We start from the raw sequence: 22,323 nt of genomic DNA, 5'->3' as shown, positions 1-22,323 counted from the left end.
TGTGGAAGATGGAAATATTCTATATGGTGTTGAATGGTTGTGGTTATATGACTGTACGCCTGCGTGGAAACTCATTTAATTCTATAATTTAGTTCTGTGCATCTTACTGTATATAATTTCCCATAATTAGAAAATATTTTAAAAAAAGAAAAAAAGCTTTCCCATTAGAATGTAACAATAATTTCAAAATAAGTCACACATTTATATAGAAATTAAAATACTAGATACTGATACACTAATATTTTCTAAATCTAGATATTACAGAAAAAATTATGAGCTTTATTGTATTTCTCATATGTCCAGACTAGAAAAGAAGCCTTAGAGATTAGTCCAAGAATGTCAACAACTACTTTCAATTCTCTTTTGGTAACTGTTCAATCTTCAGGAAGATTTCCTAACAGTACTTATAATAATAGCATTCTATCCAGTTTCTAAGGAGTATGTCTCACACAGTTACTAATTTCTCTGTACTAATGTCCTAAATACAAAATTAGTTTTCAATTTCAAGTCTAAACTTTAAAAATGTTATGCTGCCATACATAACAAATATTAATGTATTATTAATTAGTATTAATAGTAGCATTAATATTAAATTATTACATTTAATAAGTTACTAATAGAATCTTGGCTTTAAAAAAAATCCTATCTAGAGCTTCTGTGGTAGCTCAGTGGTAAAGAATCTGCCTGCTAGTGCAGAAGACAAGAGTTCGATCCCTGACCCGGGAAAATTCCACATGCCGTGGGGCAACAAAGCTTGTGTATCACAACTATTGAGCCTGTGCTCTAGAACCCATTAGCCACAACTATTGAGCCTGTGCTCTACAACAAGAGAAGCCATTGCAATGAGAAGCTCATGCATTGTAACTAGAGAAAAGCCTGTGCAGCAACGAAGACCCAGTACGGCCAAGAGTAAATAAAATAATAAATTTAAAAAATCTTATCTAAAGTAGACCAGTTTAATTAGTAATAAATGTCAGAAGGGCTTCCCTGGAGGCTCAGATGGTAAAGAATCTGCCTGCAATGTGGGAGACCTGGGTTTGAGCCCTGGGTTGGGAAGATCCCCTGATGGAAGAAAAGGCAATCCACTCCTGGCCTGGAGAATCCCAGGGAGAGAGGAGCCTGCCAGGCTACAGTCCATGGGGTTACAAAGAGTCAGACATGACTGAGCGACTTTCACACACACAAAAATGTCAGAAAATTGAGCTACTGGATTTTACCATATCCTTTAATTGATGTAGATTTCATTATTGTGATCCATATGGAATTGAATTATCTTTCTAACCCTGCAAACTGTTTCTAAAGTAATAATTGATAATAAGGTATCCAGGCACTGAATTAATGGGCAATTCAAGGATGAGGTGAATAGGGGGTAATGAATATTTAAATTACAATAATAAAATTAATATACTAAGAAATGTTACTTGATCTGAATTCTGAAACTGTTTCATCATAGAGTAGCTCCTATTTATGCACATCTTATATTTACAAAATGGCTTCCTGCTCAAAAGTTGTTTTCTTATATACCATGAAAAATATTTGAAATTCATGGTTTTTTCAGGGGTCATGTATGGATGTGAGAGTTGGACTATAAAGAAAGCTGAGCACCAAAGAATTGATGCTTTTGAACTGTGGTGTTGGAGAAGACTCTTGAGAGTCCCTTGGACTGCAAGGAGATCCAACCAGTCCATCCTAAAGGAAATCAGTCCTAGGTGTTCATTGGAAGGACTGATGTTGAAGCTGAAACTCCAATACTTTGGCCACCTGATGTGAACAGACCCTGATGGTGGGAAAGACTGAAGGCAGGAGGAGAAGGGGATGACAGAGGGTGAGATGGTTAGATGGCATCACCAACTTGATGGACATGGGCTTGGGTGGACTCTGGGAGTTGGTGATGGACAGGGAGGCCTGGCGTGCTGTCGTTCATGGGGTTGCAAAGAGTCGGACATGACTGAGCGACTGAACTGAAGTTGAGATTAACAATAATATGTACAACCTACTATTTGTTTAAAGCCTTTTTTTTATATTCATACTGCACTGATTTTTTTAAATTGTCTAAATTAATGTAATATTGTTAATGAAATTGTGCTATCATTAAAACCCATTTATTCTACATTTCAGAATTTCACCATTAGTAAATGTTTTTCCCTGAAGTCTATAATCTCATAAAAATAAGAAGCACATTCCTGAGCTTTTAAGTCAAAAGGTTACCAAAAAAAAAGAAGAGGGGTTTTTGCATGTACACACACATGCATAATTTACTTCAAAAGGGAAGTAAAAGAAAATAAGAAAAAAATGAGGTGAAATTGAGGAGGAGGTTGATATGTAAAGGCTGTTATGAAAAGTATCAACTACAGCTGCATAGAACAGGAATGGAAAATAGGGTAATAAGATATGCCCCAGTTCCTAAATAAGTTAATAAAAATGTTGCTTGAAGAACAGCTGGTTTTAGCTGGAGTTGGAATGAAGAAAACAGTGGTTGCCTGGAGTCCACTTAATGAAAGGTATTAGAACATCAGTGGGGTCAAGGAGAATTATGCAGAGTAACTCAAATTCATTTTTTTTTTTTACAAAAAGGAATTACATTTAAAAGGACTTTTAAACTTATAATTTAGAATTTGATACCTATGACACAAATTCATATTGGCAAACATTACACCTTTGGAATTGATCCAGGCTAAAAAATGTGATATGTGTCTAGAAACTATAAAATTTCCCAGAATGGCTTCAGTATTTCATAGATCTTATTAACTCATAGCATTTTTAGTATTATAGGTTAAGCACATATATGATCATAGAAAATTAGTTTTCCTAAATTTTAAATTCATATTTGGACAGAAGTATATAAATATACTAACAACATAAATATCCCTGCACAAATTAGTGAAATTCATATTATGTTCCTGAATTTCCCTACTCCATAATGACTCTATTTAGATATTGTGAAATAATGAGAAAAAATATTTTCATTCCAATAAATACAAATGATCAGTGAATTTCTAAGGTAAGTGAAGTATCATAATATAGTAGAAAGAGCCCTGGATTTGCAAGAGTTCTGCTAATAAGTAGCTAAAGCAAACTCAGTAGATATTAAGCCTCTATGCTTCATTTCCCAAATTTGCACAATGAAATGACTGATGGGGTTATCTCTGAAACCTAATGAAGACCTAAGATTATATAATTCTAAATTTTAAAAGCATAAGAAAATAATTTTGTTTTGTAATATCCTAGTAGCCCCTGGCAGAGTACTTCATACATATTAATAAATAACTTATTCTTGACTATGTGGATAAAAAGGGTACTACACATGATATTCAAGATATCCTCACAAATGAACTTCAGGCTTTCAAGATGGAGTAGATATATTCACCTGGTTCCTTCCACAAAGTACAACTAAAACCATGAACATTAAATATAGAAGAAACATAAGACTCTGAAAGGTCGTGAGAAGGCAAAGCAACTAGGGAACTCAGAACCCAGGGAACAGCGCAGCAGTGAGCTCCCTGGGTTTTCCTTTTTCCCGTGTATATCCCCAAAGCCAGCAATCTCCAATTGCACCCAGCTCAGACTGCAAAAGCCTCAGTAAAAGCTTGCTCCCTCTAACAGAAAAAACAAAAAGATAAAAGAAAACCAAAACAAAACAGTGTAGCCTAGGCAAGAGAGAAAACGTTTAGACAATAACAGCTCTATTCAAAAACTACAGAAAAAGGCTGTGGTCACTCTCCCTCCCATGACAACAAAGGCCAAATGAAAAAACTAGTCTTCTGCCTTCACTAGGCAGTAATCCCAACCATCCTTGATAGAGTGAGGCAAAACAGTGAGCCAGAACTTTCACCCTTTCCAGAGGGAATAAGATCCATCCACCATGTCAGTGGGCTCACTAGAATCTTGTCAATTTCATCTTTTCAAAGAACCAGTTCTTTGTTTAACTGATTTTTCCTCTTGCTTTCTGTTTTTTATTTCATTGATTTTTGTTCTTATTTTTATTATTCACATCCTTCAGTAGATCTTTCTTTTCTTTTTCTAGACTCTAGTTGAGGGGAGGAGAGTTAGATTATTAATCTGAGATGTTTCCTCTTTTCCAATATGTATTTAGTGATATAAATTTCCCTCTCTTCACTGGTTTAACTGTTTCACACATTTTGATATATTGTGTTTTCATTTCATATCAATTCAACACATTTTAGTTTACTGTATTCTTTATTTCTCTTTTCTTTTTGACAAATGTATTATTTAGAAGTACCACTTTTTACCACTGGATTTGATAATACATTTCAGCTCCAATTTTGCATCCTGAGAGCCTTAAACTTAATTTTAAAACTCCTCGAAAAGATATCTCCATGCCTAGATGGTTCCACTAAGGAACTCTGCCAAATGTTTAAAGAAGAATTCCCAGGGGGCACTAGTGGTTAAGAACCCACCTGCCAATGCAGGAAACTTAAGAGACGAGGGTTTGACCCCTGTGCCGGGAAGATCCCATGGAAAAGCAAATGGCAACCCACTCCATTATTCTTGTCTGGAAGATCTCATGGACAGAGGAGCTTGGTGAGAACAGAGTCACAAAGAGTTGGACATGACTGAAGTGACTACACACCCTCACAATCTTTTCCAGAAATTAGAAGAGATTTGTATTATTAAGTTAGTATTCCCTGATACTGAAACGAGACAAAGACAGTGAGATGAATCACGGAAAAAAAAGGGACAGGGCGCAGATCAGTAAAATTAGAAACAAAAAAGGGCAAGTTACAACAGACAACACAGAAATACAAAGGATCGTGAGAGACCACTACAAGCAGCCACATGCCAATAAATGGTCAACCTAGAAGAAATGTACAAATTCTCATAAAGGTACATTCTTTCAAGACTGAATCAGGAAGAAATAGAAAATAAGAAGAGACTGATCACAAGTGGGCTTCCCTGGTGCCTCAAATGGTAAAGAGTCCACCTGCAATGCAGGAGACCTGGGTTCAATTCCTCATTCAGGAAGATCCACTGGAGAAGGGAATTCTACCCACTCCAATATTCTTGCCTGGAGACTTCAATAGACAGAGGAGCCTGGCCGGGTACAGTTCATGGGATCTCGCAGAGTCAGACACAACTGAGCAACTAAGTCGGACAGAGTTGAGCAACTAAAATTTCTTCAATTGAAAATACTGAAATGGAAACCATAATTTTAAAAAACTCCCAACAAATAAAAGTCCAGGATCAGATGGCTTCACAGGAGAATCCTATCAAATATTTAGGGAAGAGCTAACACTTATTCCAAAAAGCTGCAAAGGAAACAATACTCCCAAACTCATTCCATTAGGCTACCGGATACCACCTGATACCAAAACAAGACAAAGACAGTGAAAAAAAAATAAAACTTCCACAATACTGCACATCAATATTCCTCTTGAATTTAGATGCAAACATTCTTAAACTATTAGCAAGAAGAAATTAGTAATAAATAAAAAAAAGTACATGATAATCAAGTGGGGTTGACTCCAAAGACCAAAGAATTGTTCCGTACTAGAAAATCAATGTAATCCACCATATTAACAATCTGACAAAAAAAATTACATAAACATATGAATCATTATAAAATAATTTTATATAGCATTCTTGAAATGACAATTTACAGAAAATAGAGAAGAAATTAGTAGTTGTCAGAGGGTTAAGATGAGAAGTACAAGGAAGGTAGGTAGGAGGTGAGTGTGGCCATAAAAAGGCAACATGAAAAATTATCCTCATTGAAATGTCCCCTATAATTGATTGTATTGATATATATAAGGTGGCGATGATACTGTATTATAGTTTTATGAGATGTTTCTATTGGGGGAAACTAAATAAAGGAAACATGGGATTTCTCTATTATTTCTTATATATGCATGTGAATCTATAACTATCTCAAAATAAAAAGTTAAACTAAAAATATATCACAGAAGACATGCCTTTCTTAAAGATTTACCACATAATTTTCTAAAAATATTTTGTGGCTGAAATTTTCTACTTAAGGCACCTAAAGTATGGATATTGAGTATTCACTGTGTCTATCTCTCTTCTAGACCTATAAATTGATTCATTCATTCATTCTTTCATAATGCATAATTATTGAGTATCCCTATATGCCAGACAGATTTCTGGACATTTAAAATAGATGCATGAAGCACTGTTTATAATAGCCAGGACATGGAAGCAACCTAGATGCCCATCAGCAGATGAACGGATAAGGAAGCTGTGGTACATATACACCATGGAGTATTACTCAGCTGTTAAAAAGAATTCATTTGAATCAGTCCTAATGAGATGGATGAAACTGGAGCCCATTATACAGAGTGAAGTAAGCCAGAAAGATGAAGAACATTACAGCATACTAACACATATATATGGAATTTAGAAAGATGGTAACGATAACCCTATATGCAAAACAGAAAAAGAGACACAGAAGTACAGAACAGACTTTTGAACTCTGTGGGAGAAGGTGAGGGTGGGATGTTTCAAAAGAACAGCATGTATATTATCTATGGTGAAACAGATCACCAGCCCAGGTGGGATGCATGAGACAAGTGCTCGGGCCTGGTGCACTAGGAAGACCCAGAGGAATCGGGTGGAGAGGGAGGTGGGAGGGGGGATTGGGATGGGGAATACGTGTAAATCTATGGCTGATTCATATCAATGTATGACAAAACCCACTGAAATGTTGTGAAGTAATTAGCCTCCAACTAATAAAAATAAAATTTTTTTTAAAATAAAAAATAAAATAAAATAGATGCATGAAATTGGAGCCCATTATACAGAGTGAAGTAAGCCAGAAAGATAAAGAACATTACAGCATACTAACACATATATATGGAATTTAGAAAGATGGTAATGACAACCCTATATGCAAAACAGAAAAAGATACACAGAAGTACCCACTGGAAAAAAAAAAATAAATAAAGGGGAAAAAAAACATAAAGTCTAGCAAAAAAAAAAAAAAAAAAAGATGCAAACTGCACAAAGGAAAATTTCTATTCTCATGGAGCAAGCAATGTAATGAGGACAGATATCCACAGACAATGGCTCATACAAAGTAAAGCAGGAGAGAAGGATCGAAAATTCTAGCTGGGAGGAGGTTCAATCATAAAGGTTCAACCTCTTTGAAATTGTAGCATTTGAGGGTAAATTTCAAAAGATGAGGGGCTTCCCTCATAGCTCAGTTGGTAAAGAATCCGCCTGCATGCAGGAGACCCTGCTTCAATCTCTGGGTCAGGAAGATCCTCTGGAGAAGGGCTAGGCTACCCACTCCAGGATTCTTGGGCTTCCCTTGTGGCTCAGCTGGTAAAGAATTCACCTGCAATGCGGGAGACCTGGGTTAGATCCCTGGGTTGGTAAGATCCCCTGAAGAAGGGAAAGGCTACCCACTCCAGTACTCTGGCCTGGAGAATTCCACTGACTGTATCGTCCATGGGGTCACAAAGAGTTGGATAGGACTGAGCGACTTTCACTTTCACTTTCAAAGGATGAAGGGGGAGATACAAACATTACTTAGAAAGAGAATCCTGGGTTGTAAAAGGACCTTATGGCCATTAAAATGACTGTGAATTTTATTCTTCATGATTTGGGTGAATCAGTAAGTTATCTGTAATGAAAAAATCTTTCTCTGTCTAAAGAGATTATTGCAGTGTTTAGGAATTTGGCCAAAAAAGCATCACTGTTTTCAGAGTCAATGTATGTTGCTTCCTACTCCAAATTTAGCAAAGTTCCCATTTTTCTATACTATTGAATTCAAACTTCTGCTACACTTACACAAAGCAGAGTAAGGTCCACTTGAGTTATTCAACCTCACTTCTTATCCTCTAAAATACAACACTGTCTACATAGGCTTCCATCTCAGACTGATCCCTTGTATTACAATCCTTTATTCTACTTCAGATCTTCCTAAACTCCACCATCTAAGACTGCTCAAATAAAAAGAATTTTTTTGATATGTACAACTGACATTTTCTCACAGCATATTTAGAAAAGTTAGTTTATTGATATCAGGCAACCTAAGTAAACATTAGATTAGTACCTGATTATGAAATTCTAAAATTCAAAAACATATCATCATCTTCTAATTAGGTTACTGCATCTAAACTTCTCCTATAAAGCAGTTTTGAAGCAACCAATTAGCAATATCCAATTGCTATTCCACTTTCTCATTACAGCCCTCAATAAAATGTATTTCTCCCGAATTCCTATTTGATTCTTCAGTCCACACAATTCAATCCATACAATTGAAGGTTTGTGTTTAATTGCTTTATATTTACTAAATGTGTTTTTACAATATGGTAGAGTTATTTGGACCTATAGGATTGAGATAACCAATTCCATTTGGGATTCAAACAGATCTTGAACCCCAAACACAGAGCCTGAGCATGGTGGTGGTGGTTTAGTTGCTAAGTCGTGTCTGACTCTTGCAACCCCATGGATTGCCCACCAGGCTCCTCTATCCATGGGATTCTCCAGGCAAGAATACTGGAGTGGGTGGCCATTTCCATCTCCAGGGGATCTTCCTAACCCAGGAATCAAACCTGGGTCTCCTGCACTGCAGCAGATTCTTTATCGACTGAGCTATGAGGGAAGCCGAGGCATAGTAAGCATTAAATAAGTAATATATTGGTTAAATGTCCAACACACCACGAGTATAAATGATACTTTTAATCTCATGCTCACTTTTAAGGAAAGTATCCTATTTAGAAAAGCAGAGGAACCAGAGAGCAAATTGCCAACATCTGCTGGATCTCGAAAAAGCAAGAGAGTTCTAGAAAAACATCTATTTCCGCTTTATTGACTATGCCAAAGCCTTTGACTGTGTGTATCACAATAGACTGTGGAAAATTCTGAAAGAGATGGGAATACCAGACCACCTGACCTGCCTCTTGAGAAACCTGTATGCAGGTCAGGACATGGACCAACAGACTGGTTTCAAATAGGAAAGGGAGTACGTCAAGGCAGTGTATTGTCATCCTGCTTATTTAACTTATATGCAGAGTGCATCATGAGAAACGCTGGGCTGGAAGAAGCACAATTCAGTTCAGTCGCTCAGTCAGTCCGACTCTTTGAGACCTCATGAACTGCAGCACACCAGGCCTCCCTGTCCATCACAAACTCCCAGAGACCACTCAAACCCATGTCCATTGAGTCGGTGATGCCATCCAACCATCTCATCCTCTGTTGTCCGCTTCTCCTCCTGCCTTCAATCTTCCCCAGCATCAGGGTCTTTTCCAATGAGTCAGCTCTTCGCATCAGGTGGCCGAAGTATTGGAGTTTCAGTTTCAACATCAGTCCCTCCAATGAACACCCAGGACTGATCTCCTTTAGGATGGACTGGTTGGATCTCCTTGCAGTCCAAGGGACTCTCAAGAGTCTTCTCCAACACCACAGTTCAAAAGCATCAATTCTTTGGTGCTCAGCTTTCTTTATAGTCCAACTCTCACATCCATACATGACCACTGGAAAAACCATAGCCTTGACCAGATGAACCTTTGTTGACAAAGTAATGTCTCTGCTTTTTAATATGCTGTCTAGGTTGGCCATAACTTTCCTTCCAAGGAGTAAGCGTCCTTTAATTTCATGGCTGCAATCAAGCTGGAATCAAGATTGCTGGGAGAAATATCATTAACCTCAGATATGCAGATGACACCACCCTTATGGCAGAAAGCAAAGAAGAACTAAAGAGCCTCTTGATGAAAGTGAAAGAGGAAAGTGAAAAAGTTGGCTTAAAGCTCAACATTCAGAAAACGAGGATCATGACATCAGGTCCCATCACTTCATGGCAAATAGATGAGGAAACAGTGGCTGACTTTATTTTGGGGGGGCTCCAAAATCAGTGCAGATGATGATTGCAGCCATGAAATTAAAAGATGCTTACTCCTTGGAAGGAAAGTTAATGACCAGCCTAGACAGCATATTGAAAAGCAGAGATATTACTTGTCAACAAAGGTCCATCTAGTCAAGGCTATGGTTTTTCCAGTGGCCAGGTATGGATGTGAGATTTGGACTATAAAGAAAGCTGAGCGCCGAAGAATTGATGCTTTTGAACTGTGGTGTTGGAGAAGACTCTTGAGAGTCCCTTGGACTGCAGGGGGATCCAACCAGTCCATCCTAAAGAAAATCAGTCCTGAATATTCATAGGAAGGACTGATGTTGAAGCTGAAACTCCAATACTTTGGCCACCCTATGCGAAGAGTTGACTCATTGGAAAAGACCCTGTTGCTGGGAAAGATTGAGGGCCAGAGGAGAAGGGGACGACGGAGGATAAGACGGTTGGATGGCATCACTGACTCAATGGACATGAGTTTGGGTGAACTCCGGGAGTTGGTGACGGACAGGGAGCCTGGCATGCTGCGGTTCATGGGGTCGCAAAGAGTCGGACACGACTGAGCGACTGAACTGAACTGAACTGAATCTTATTTAAGTCTGTATGAAATATATTGTAAAGCATTTGAACTTCAAGTAAAGTAGCAATACTAGTAGCTATTTCTCTTTGATCTGTGACAAGCAATTATAATGGTTTTTGTGCTTTCTGGAATCACTGACTGGTAAGTAGAATGTGGCAATTCACATGCTTAAGAACAAACAGGATCACACAATTTGCCTGCATGTTTGACTTCTCACCTCAACTGAGGAGAGGGAAGTCAGTGGGATGCAGACAATGGAAAAAGTAAACTTTTGAATTAGTACATTAACTTGCAACCTTGAGAAACACTTTTACCACCCACATTCACTCTATTGGTACTTAAGAATGGTCTGATATCTTCTATATTGTATAAATATTTTACTTTTTTAAAAAACTGGTAAATGGAAGTCAGACTTAGTCATAATCACACGTTTCCCAGTCATCTTGACACTGCTCAGAGAAATCCACAAAATAAGGTACCAAAGAAAGTACATAAAAACAGATTTCTTAAAGAGTTCTTAGGGGAATGGTGGTCATGGCATTGCATAAAGGGACTGAGAGTTCACATGTATGCTCTTAAGCAGTACAGGGACATTTGAAAGAACCAAGAATAGAAGGGGGAAAACAGGAAAATTAAACTTTCCTATTCAATACTGATCCACTAATATATGTGAAAGCTCAGTGGACATCCTCTAGGTACCTAATACCTACTATTAAAAACTAGTAAAGAAATCACTGCTGAGACTTCTTTGGTGGCTCAGAGGTAAAAAGCTGCCTGCCAACACAGGGGACACGGGTTCGATCCTGGTCCAGGAAGATCCCACATGCTGTGGGCCAATTAAGCCCATGCATGGAAAATGCTGAAGCCTACACGTCCTAGAGCCTGTGCTCCACAAGAGAAGTCCTCGCATGCTGCACCTAGAGAAAGCCCAGAGACAGCAACAAAGACCCAGCAAAGTCAAAAATAAACAAACAAAATTTTAAAAAGGGAAACAAAAAATAAATCACTGCTGAAAAGAATATCCTAAAAGCCACAACTGCCTATTTCACTTTCCTTCATTTAAGTTTTGGGCATCCAAGGAATATAACTTCTTTTCCTCTTTGGATTCTAAATTACTGAACTTGGAAGATCTTTGAATAAACCCAAACTATAAAACTAGCTTCCAGCAAAAAGAACTTTTCAAACTCAATATTAAATCATCATATTTACTAAGATTTGAAAATAATATGGAGAAGTGTAAGCATTTTGAGCCAATCTGAGATTTTAAAAGTTAAGTCTTATATCCACATGAACTTGCTATAATATTTTTATTGGTAAATATAATATACTTGGACACAAAATATTGTTAAAATCACCAGGTTTGAGGGGCCTTCATCTATATATGCCCTATTTCAACATGTTTGACTGTGACAATGGAACCGGTTTAGACACTGAACACTAATCTGCTCATAAATTCAGTCATCATGAAGCATGTTTAACTGTGCCCAGATATCACCAAGTTTACACTGAGAAAAATACCCAATAATCTCTGGAAGGAATGTTAAGGTCAAACACTAGGCAACGAGGGCGTGAGGCAAATTTGATTTTAGTTCATGTCAAGAATAAGTACAAAGTCAGTGACTCAGAGCTGATTTTACACTGTGACTAATCTTAGACCACCATAAATTAGAAGTTTGCAACAGCTATAGAACTGCTTCCATTCTGAACAATGAATCTCTAGTTCTTACTAATGTCTCATCTACAAACAATTCATGTGAACCCAGATAAAAGCAAATTATTTACCTCATAAATGCAATTACATATTAGATCTGAAAATTAATTTCAAAGACAAATTATTTAAATATTTTTGAAGCAGCAATTAGTACTCATATTTCACATGAATGACTCTCCTTAATTGAAAAAAACTTTTACATTTACTGCGGAGAAAATATCTATACTTTTGCCTGATGGAAATGTGGACACAATGTATCAGAGTGGAGTAAAACCCTTATGAAAAATCGTGAATTTCATGAGAACATAATTCATTTCTTTCTGTTACAAAAATCTGAGTGCCTAGAATGCCCATGTCTCTCTGCTCTGAACTGTTAGTAAAACAAAGACAAGTAAGACAGTCTCCACAAGCAAAGGGCATATAAGTACAGTGGAATAGAATGGTTCTCAAGTTTCAGCACTGTCTCACCCACCTATCTTGTTTAAATGAAGATTTGTGAGTTTTATTTTCTAAACTCTGATCCCATAGGTCTAGAGCAGGGGCCTCAGGGATGTACAGGTGTGTTCTGATGCAGGGAGCTGGAAGTCCAAACTTTGAGAAACATTGTCTTTAGCGACAAGGGAGTACAGAATACTTAGTACAATATATCTAATACCTGCCTAATTCATTGGTTTAGAATTCTGGCAACCTCCATTCATGTGGTCTTTTAATCCTGAGTTAAAATCTAATTCAAACCTTTAATTAAAGGATTTTTTTTTTTTTTTTACAAAGACCCATCCTTAAGTTCAGGTGGCGCTACATCAAGTGTACATACTTTGATTATGTGTCTCTTTTCTATTCACTGAACTTCATTTCTATAACTGTGCAGCCACCTTGAGTACCAGTGGGATCAATAGTAATGAGTCCTCTGTCTTGTTTTCTGAGTCTTAAACCTCTCATTAATCTCAGAATTTCTGCCCTGTCTTTTGTTGCCCTTCCTCTAAGACCCAGCTCCCACTCAATGATCAGGACCATTTTACCTGGTACTAGACCACCCTGGTGGAGACCACCTGCCTGGATGTGAACATATTTCCTTCTCTCAGACTCTGTTTAGTGATGATCTGCTGCCCACCCACTGAGGAAACACCTGCCACCCCTTTCTGCATCTCTCTGACGCTGTTTGTCTGTCCTCTCTGCTACATATCATCTGCCATCAAAATTCCTAGGTCATCTAGTCCAGTCATTCCCAAAATTTACAGAGTCATCAGAGAGATGCTTAAAAGTATAGATTGTTAGGCTTCGTCTCTTGGGAGATTCAGCCAAGTCTAGGGTGAAGTCCAGGAATCTGTAGTTTTAATAATTAGTATATCATTAAAGATTTGTACATAAGAGTAAGTAAAACTTCTAGAGTATTCTGGGCCATCTCTTACACACATCAACTTTCATTATCACGTCTGTGCCTCAGACACTTAAATCTACACATTTAATTCTTATCCTTTAGGAAACAAAATTCAAACGCCAGCACATAAAGGTTCTAGATTGTATGTTAGAGCCAATTCAATCAAAGTAAGTGGGTGGAGAGATGGTACTGATGGGCAGGCTGGATAAAATGGGTGATAAGGCCACTTTAGGGTATTATTATTATAGGAAGCAGCAAGTCTGAAATTAAATGGGGATAGTCAAGTTGAATAAGAAGGGGCAAATGGCAGAGATTGAATTGATAAGCCCTGATTATATGTAGGAGAGGTGGGAGGAAGAATCACATAAAAATATGAGGCTTTGTCCCCAACTGATTGTAAAGGACAGGTATAGAAAAGTGAGGAAGAAAAGGAGAATTCACATTACATGAATTCCACTTCGAATATCATTAGGGTTCATGGGAAATAAATGGGGAAACAGTGGAAACAGTGTCAGACTTCATTTTTTTGGGCTCCAAAATCACTACAGATGGTGATCACAGCCATGAAATTAAAAGATGCTCTCTCCTTGGAAGGAAAGTTATGACCAACCTAGACAGCATATTAAAAAGCAGAGACATTACTTTGCCAACAAAGGTCCGTCTAGTCAAGGCTATGGTTTTTCCAGCGGTCATGTATGGATATGAGAGTTGGACGGTAAAGAAAGCTGAGTGCTGAAGAATTGAAGCTTTTGAACTATGGTGTTGGAGAAGACTCTTGAGAGTCCCTTGGACTGCAAGGAGATCCAACCAGTCCATCCTGAAGGAGATCAGTCCTGGGTGTTCATTGGAAGGACTGATGTTGAAGCTGAAACTCCAATACTTTGGCCACCTCATGCGAAGAGCTGACTCACTGGAAAAGACCTTGATGGTGGGAGGGATTGGGGGCAGGAGGAGAAGGGGATGACAGAGGATAAGATGGTTGGATGGCATCACCGACTCAATGGACATGAGTTTGAGTAAACTCCGGGAGTTGGTGATGGACAGGGAGGCCTGAGTGCTGCAATTCATGGGGTTGCAAAGAGTCGGACACGACTGAGTGACTGAACTGAACTGAACTGAACTGACTGAGGGTTGAAATACCAACCAGGGCCTCAGTTGAAATTTTCTAACTATTTGTGGGATTGTTGGTGTGTGTGTACGCATACAAAAGAGTGAGAAATAAAATAAAGTGTATGAGAAAGTAGATTAAATTGATGGAGCTATGTTTTAGAAGAGACATGAGTTTGAAACAAAAATGAACAGTTAGATTCCTGTAAACAGAAAGGTAGTGACATCCCCAAGAGAGGATATTTTGAGAAATAAATAAAGATATGGGTAAATTTTGAAGGAAAGCAAATCAATATCTTTGATGCTATTAGTAAAATGAATAAGAACATCAAAGATGGATGATAGTAGGGGTAGATTATGTTCTGAGTAAGAGCAGAATTTTCCTATGGAAAATTGATGAAGTGTAAATAGGGATGTACACTGTATAGAAGATTGTAGGGCAGTTGGGAGAGTTAGAAAATAGCTAAAAAAGTAGAACCATTTACATTTTTCTCCAGCACTATTCATCAGCCAGCATCTAGTGAAAACAAACAGTAAGGTCCATTCAGAGTACGGAATATCCTGGAAGATGAGTCACAGTGACATATTTTGAGATGCATCCATTCCAGATGAACAGGGAAAACCCTGAAGTCTCAAGAAATGTTGCTTTAGAAGGATGAGAAGAAAAAGATGCTGACATGGATGCAGAAATCAGAGAGAAGGCACGCTGTGTCCTGAAGCTCTGCGGTGTATACCCTCGAAGACAGAAAAGTAGAGAAAACTGCGTAATGCTGATTTCAGAAGGAGGAAAGGGCTAAAAGATGTTTCCAAGATAAGGATCTAGATGAGCCAGAGGTAAACAATTATGTCACCCCCCACAGTCCCCATTAGGGAGGACCTCCAAGGAAGTAGTATTACCAGGAAGGAATCAGGTTTTCATTGATATGAAGAAGTATAATAATTAGAGATGGTAGAAGATGAAAGAGATTATGCTATAGAATGGATCACTGTTGGGGGAGATGAGAGTTTTCTTCTTTGAAGCCTAGAGCTTAGTGACCTAGATATCTTTACCCCAATAACATAAAGATGAAGGCTGTTATGAAGAGAAGGAAATAGAAAAAACTGAGCTGATACTGCAAGTATGGAATTCAGGGAAGCATTAAGAATGCCACAAAAATCAATTTTAAAAAGATATTATATATTTATCCCCTATTTTAAATTATTATAAGATATAATTCAATGTTTGGTGTTTATGTAATAAGAAATCCATACTTGTAAAACACAAAAGATTTTCTCTTTTTTCCTCCTTTCAATCTCCCATTGCTGTGGAGGTGGTTCAATGTACCACGCAGCTGGTCCTTACGTAACATGTGGGATAAAAAATTATGTGTTCTATTTTTTAATATTTCTTATATAGTTTTGGACAAATGTGCTCTAAAGATTACAAATGTTATTGACAAACTTAAGATCCAGTCCAGGAACAGTTATGTGTTGCAGGTTAGTTCCCTTTTTCAGGTAAACGACTGGCTTCAGGTCAATCACCCGTTACACATTAGTTACCTGTCTCAGGCAGCGTGCTGACGTTGCAGGTCATTTCATTACCTTCACCAGCTGAGGTTGACGCTCTTATTTCAAAGACATAAGAGGTATTGGCAAGAAGTTTCATGAATGTATACATGTGATCTTGGGGAGAGATGTTTGTAGCATTCCTTTCAACTGTGATCGTATAATGTGTAATTATTCCGTTTGCTTTTTTGGGTGGATCCCACTTCACTGAGGCTGATTGCCAGCTAGTTGCCACACACTCTATGTTCTGTACAGCGTCTGGAACTTAAGAGACAAGCAAATGCCCAAAGTTAAAATTTATACACATGTAACAGATAAATGATTTAATTATGTGATTGCTAGGTAAAATCATGTTTAGGAGTAGAGACAGAATAAAAATGTAACATATCAACCTTTCAGGTGCATAAGCCGCTCAGTCATGTCCAACTCTTTGCAACGCTATGGAGTGTGGCCCACCAGGCCTCTCTGTCCATGGACTTCTCCAGGCAAGAATACTGGAATGGGTAGCCATTCCCTTCACCAGGGGATCTTCCCCACCCAGGGATCAAACCCAGGTCTCCCACACTGCAAGCAGATTCTTTACCATCTGAGCCTTTGAACATGTGCTCAGAAACTTTTTAACGTGGGCTGAATCAAATGGCCCATTTTCTATGTAACCATGTTAATCCTTACCACTGAATATTCTCCTAGGCCCAACATCAACACAACCTCAAATACTCAGAAGCAACTGGGTAGCCAGCTTCAAGTTCAGGCAGTGGTTGAAGCCTGCCCTATTCATCTTTTAATGGGAAGGAGCAGTCTTAGCCATACTTTATGATGGAATGTTCTAACGCAAAACATCCCAGGTGGCTTAGTGGGTAAAGAATCTGCCTGCAAGGCAGGAGACACGAATCCCATCCCTGGGTCGGGAAGATCCCCTGGAGAAGGGAATGGCAACCCATTCCAGTATTCTTGCCATGGGAAAATCCCACAGACAGCGGGGCCTGGTGGGCTATAGTCCATAGGGTCGCAAAGAGTCGGACACGACTGAATGACCAAGCACGCACACATAGATATGGATGCAGGTGCCTCACCGATGTGGCCTAACAGTACTAGGAAGCATGTAACTAAATTTGGGATTTTGCTTATATATTCAGATGATTTTTTGTAAAAATAGTAAAGACCTGATCCCTCAGTACTTTAAAAAAAAAAAAAAAAAAAAAGACTGAAAATGGAAACCAGTCCCAGTTTTTAATTCAGTCCCAGTTTTTTCTAGAACTTCCCTGAGTTTACTTGGAAGTAGCCACTATATTTGGCAGATCTGGTTAAAGAGAAATACCCCAGGCCCACCAAAGTGACCCTGAGAGTGGGTACTTCTAGGGAAATATTTGATTATCTAAATGTCCCCTCATGTTGGCATAGCTTATCTTGTTACAATAAAAAGAGGATGCTGTAAAGAAAATTTGCACATTGTCAGTTTGTGGATTACAAACAACAAGCAGTAAAAAGAAAAAAAACCTGTCCTTATGGGGAAGCAGAGTTATTTAAAGAACATTCAAGTCATATTTGACTTGCCTACAGTGCTCTCCTCTGGCCTAAATTCCTGTCTTTACAAATCCTTCATCCTTTGTAAGATAAAGGCATCAGAACTAAAGCAGAATAACTTAGTGGGGTGTATGGCATTTAAAGAAAAGATGATTCCTCTGTTGATCCAAGGTTCTGGCAGTTAAATATGTTTAATTATTTGCTTTCTTATTTTCAAAAACATATACCATTATTTTCAAAAGTAAATGAACAAGAGAAAGTTGATAATGTGCTTAAGTTTAGATTATAAACCTAGATTTTGTGAACATCCATTTTACTGACTCTATAAACCTAAAAACAATTAATTAACCAGCAGATATTATAACACTTCAAATTGAAAATTTTATTTAACCAATCAGGGCACAGGGTTTTATGGAATTATTTTATTTCACTGGTAAAATATATTTATAGGTTTATAGAACACTGTCCACAAGATTAGCCTTAATTTTTATCAATGTAATATGTGTGTAAATGGTTTAAATATTTCTTTTTTCATGGGTTTAGCATTTTTCCATAGTATCCCTAATTTATGATACACATTTCCTATAGTCATGTCCACTTTTCACTAGAGGTCAGAGGCTGATGTTCCAGTTCAGTTTTTTCACTAATTGTCTCAGCCCTTTTCATCTCATCTGCCTGAATCATGGCTTCTTCATCTGAATTATCGGAACAGGGCAACAGTAATATTTTTGAGTACTTGTGTGTCCAACACTGTAATAAGTGCTTTATATGGATCTCTTCAAATATTTTTTCATAATAGCCTATGGGTGGCTACTGCTAAAATATGTTTCTTTTTGGTTAAAGATATAGAGGCTCAGAGGAGTCATGTGCCTTTGCCAAGGTTTTACTAGTAAGTCGCAGAGCTTGGATTCAAATCCAGACACTGATTTCAGAGCGTGCACTTTTATTAACTATAAATACTATTTACTAAGCATGTCTTAGGGGTATGCCATGAAAACAAAGTATCAGGAATCCACAAATTAATGTGAAATGATTATCAGTGAGTGGTCTACAATTTCAATTTAGGGTTTCACTAAATGCATCCAGACCTACAGGGAAGAAATGACTAGCACAGAATCAAGTGCTTAATCAATTAAAAAAAAAAGAGAGAGAGAGAGAGTGAGGAAGAGATGCCTTTAAAAAACATGTGCTTCCAGTTGAGAGAAGGAAAAGTATTAAATCTTTAAATCAGTTCTATATGAAAACTATTCAACACACAAAATTGAGCTATGGTATGTCATGACACACAGGTAAGTTGTTTAATTAGACCAGTGGTATTTCATAGTCTTCATAGTCCCTACCACTTGTCACAGATGAGCCATGGACAAATACAAGCTTACATGCTGACTAGTGCTCTTCAAATGTCACAATATACATTATTGAATATATTGTGACAATATTTTGCACAATATACAAAAAATTCATAGATGTTTTTTTCATGAAGATATGAATCAACCAGTTAAAAGTGATTAATGGCTTTTCTCCCCCCACCCCCAGCAATATCAAGTAGTACTAGAAATTAGGTACTTTTCATATATATATCTAGCAGTATACTTTGCTCCTAAACTAGTCTTTTATTTCAACTTCCTGGGTCCAAAATGAAAAAACATGTATAAGTATATATCTATCTGATTGCAGACAACAAGATCCAGTCTAGCCTGAAAGCACTAAAATTCAACTCCTTTGAGTGAACAATTAAATATTGATACTTAGTCACGTAAACTGAGAAAGGAAAGGGAAAAGTGTACACACAAAATCAAACATTTTAGGATCCAAAAACCATGTCTAACCTGCTTCTTGGGTTGTGAATTTTACTACATTACTAAATTGATTGCCATTTCCCACTTTAGTAAAGGCAGTTATGCTGATGGAATAGGTGCTGACTGGTTCCAGTCCAACAAGCTTGGCTTCAGTTTGAAAACCTGAAATATTCTGAAAAGCAGGAAAAATAAATTCTTAGTCAAAATGCATTATCAAAAAACTTACTTATAATTGGAAGAAATATTTTTAATACATAAAAATTATGTCTTCTGTGTTTAACCTATGATTTAATAAGCATGGGTATTTTAATTAAAAATTTAAAAATTAAACAGTTTTTGTGTGTGCCCCAGGGTATGCTCAGCTAATCGCACAAGGATGAACTGGACACTCATCAACCCCGAAGAATATCATAACTGCCATTTGTTTTTAAAGCTGAAGTGTTTTGTTTTATTTTGTCTCTCTGATTTTTACTTAGAATCACATATGATTACTTCTTTTAAATTTGCTAAAATTAAAGTCCTCAACTGGATTCCAACTTATGAGCAATCAGTGGTACTTTTTCTTGAATACATCAAAATTCATTTTTTAGTTCTCAGTAACATTCCATTTGTAAACTAATTTATTCATCAGCTATTATACACTAGGCACTGGGAATACAGCAGTGCATGAAACAGAACCTCTGCTCCTATGAAGCTAAGCTTGATAAATTATGAGTTTTTCCCAGACAATTCCTAAATTTCTGATTTTATGCAATCTCTTAGGAAAATGAAAAAACAAACAAAACAATTATCACAGATTTACAAAAAAGGATATGGTTTCTCACAGAAAATTTTACCATCAAATACAAACACTTCATTCAAAGAAGATTGTCCTAACAGAAAGAGCACTTAAGATTAATAGTTATCCTATGGGGAAAAAAAGACAACCTCTTATGTGGTATAATTTTAAGAATACTGTATTATATCTGATCCAAAATATAAACCAGTTTGACTTATACATTAAGCATTTCAGTGGCAGAAATTTAGCAAGAATACTAGCTCTCAGGGCACTCATAGTTCGAATTATATTTTAAATTAATCTCTTATAGTTATTGATATCCTTTATGAATTCACTGTATTATACAATTTTCTTTCATTCTTTCTTAAATACTATTTACAAAGCATATGGTTAGATAAGCAGGAGATTATAAAGATATATAAGACGTGGTCCCTGTCCTCCAGGAACTGTTATATTCATTAGAAGAATCTATCAACAACTATATATGGAGAAAAAATTAAACACAAGCAGATAAATTTTGACTTGGGTTAGGAAGGGTGAGTGAGTATGCAGAGAAATGACTGAACTCAAGATATTACAGTAAAAAGTGTGAGTAGCTTATTGGATGTAGACAGACTGACAAAGTAAACTGTAAAAGGGAGACATGAGTAAGGAATATTTTCAAACCTATTTTTAGCAGAACTTTTTACTAACTAATTTCTTTTAGTATGAGTGAGTGAGCTGACTGGGATGGCAGGAACATTTGGAGTGGTCCAAGAATTATCATGCCTCCACAGACACACAGATCATTGGAAAGGTAAGAGAGAAAAGAAAGAAAAGAAACTCATAGTTGGGACACAGAGGAAGCTGAAAACAGAAAGGAAAACAGGACAACGCCCTCAGAAAGAAAGGCACACGGTGGGAGGAAAGCAGGTACCCTAGATACTGGGAAAGGGAAGAAGATGGCATACGGATACATACAAAGGAATCCGAAAGAAACTAAGGCTGTGAACATCCATGGAAGACAAAGTAGATGTGAAAAGAAATAACTGAAAGCAGTAGTAGATTTTAAAGGAAAACTACTCTTTCCACCTCAAAAAGGATATATTGAATACTTTATGGTATGAATGTTATGTTTATAAAATAAAAATATTTGTAGTGAAATGTCAATGGCAGCATTTCTATTGAGAGAATAGATGTCTAAAAATCTTAGAATATAACTTATATTCAGGTAAAGAAGTACTGTCATTTCAGGTTTAGTGTTATTACAATGCTGAATGAAATTCATTCTTTTGTAAACTATGACAAAAAGAACAATAGGTAGCATGTTTTCACATACTGGGGATTGTTTTAAATGTTTTATATGGATTTTCCTTTTACAAGCTTTACTTTTTAATGGCTGTATCTTTACAAATCCCATGTTGCACTTCAGGGAACTGAGTCATAAAAGTTAAGTAACTGCCCTAAGGCAGCACAGTAAGTCTTGAAGGCAGGGTTCCTTATTGCCAATTATTCCAACCAATAATTTGATGCCAGAGTCCTTAGTTCATGACTAGGCTAATGGTGTTGATGGTAGACATCTCTGCTCTGAGGGAAAGATCACACATATACATCCACACTTCAATATTCATACATGTTTGTCCTAGGAATGGCCACATTCCATATTATTTAAAGATAATAAAAATCATTATTCCTTATGCCATAGCATTACTCACTACTTTTTATTTTTTTATTATTCACTTTGTAAGCTACACATGCTATAAAAATAATTTACCATCAGTAATAAATTATAATGCATATAAAACTGGGGACAATGTTTACGCAGAGTTTTTGCATCCTCCATGCTGTAACTGAAAAGCATTCCAGTACTTCATTCGCCTTTGGGGAAAAAAGAACAACTTCTCAATAAATGCTAGTGTATATATTTTGGCAATTAAGTGCTATAAATCATACAGGTATATTTGAGATCCTTTGTTACATTAGTTCTTTGGGTATTTTTCATTGATTCTGCAACCTAAAAATGGAGACGTAAAAGGGCGTTTAGAATGTAAACTAATTAGCAGTGAAGGAAAAAGAATAATGATATATCTTAAAAGACC

The 22,323-nt window shown here is 37.0% G+C and overlaps 1 protein-coding gene across 1 annotated transcript in view; it reads right to left on the bottom strand.

Moving 5' to 3' along the window:
- The window catches only part of PTPRQ (protein tyrosine phosphatase receptor type Q), a 301,145-nt gene that overhangs the window by 124,399 nt on the left and 154,423 nt on the right, over window positions 1–22,323 (bottom strand). Inside the window, exons 42-43 of the mRNA XM_043880358.1 lie at window positions 19,498–19,639; window positions 16,139–16,408 (exon numbers count right to left, since the gene is read on the bottom strand). Coding sequence (XP_043736293.1) covers window positions 16,139–16,408; window positions 19,498–19,639 — 412 coding nt within the window. The remainder of the gene's footprint in view (window positions 1–16,138; window positions 16,409–19,497; window positions 19,640–22,323) is intronic.

Source organism: Cervus elaphus, chromosome 3 (genome assembly GCF_910594005.1).
Source record: "Cervus elaphus chromosome 3, mCerEla1.1, whole genome shotgun sequence".
NCBI classification, from domain to species: domain Eukaryota; kingdom Metazoa; phylum Chordata; class Mammalia; order Artiodactyla; family Cervidae; genus Cervus; species Cervus elaphus.
Note: the sequence above shows the minus strand (reverse complement) of the source record. Positions and strands in the feature narration are given on the sequence as shown.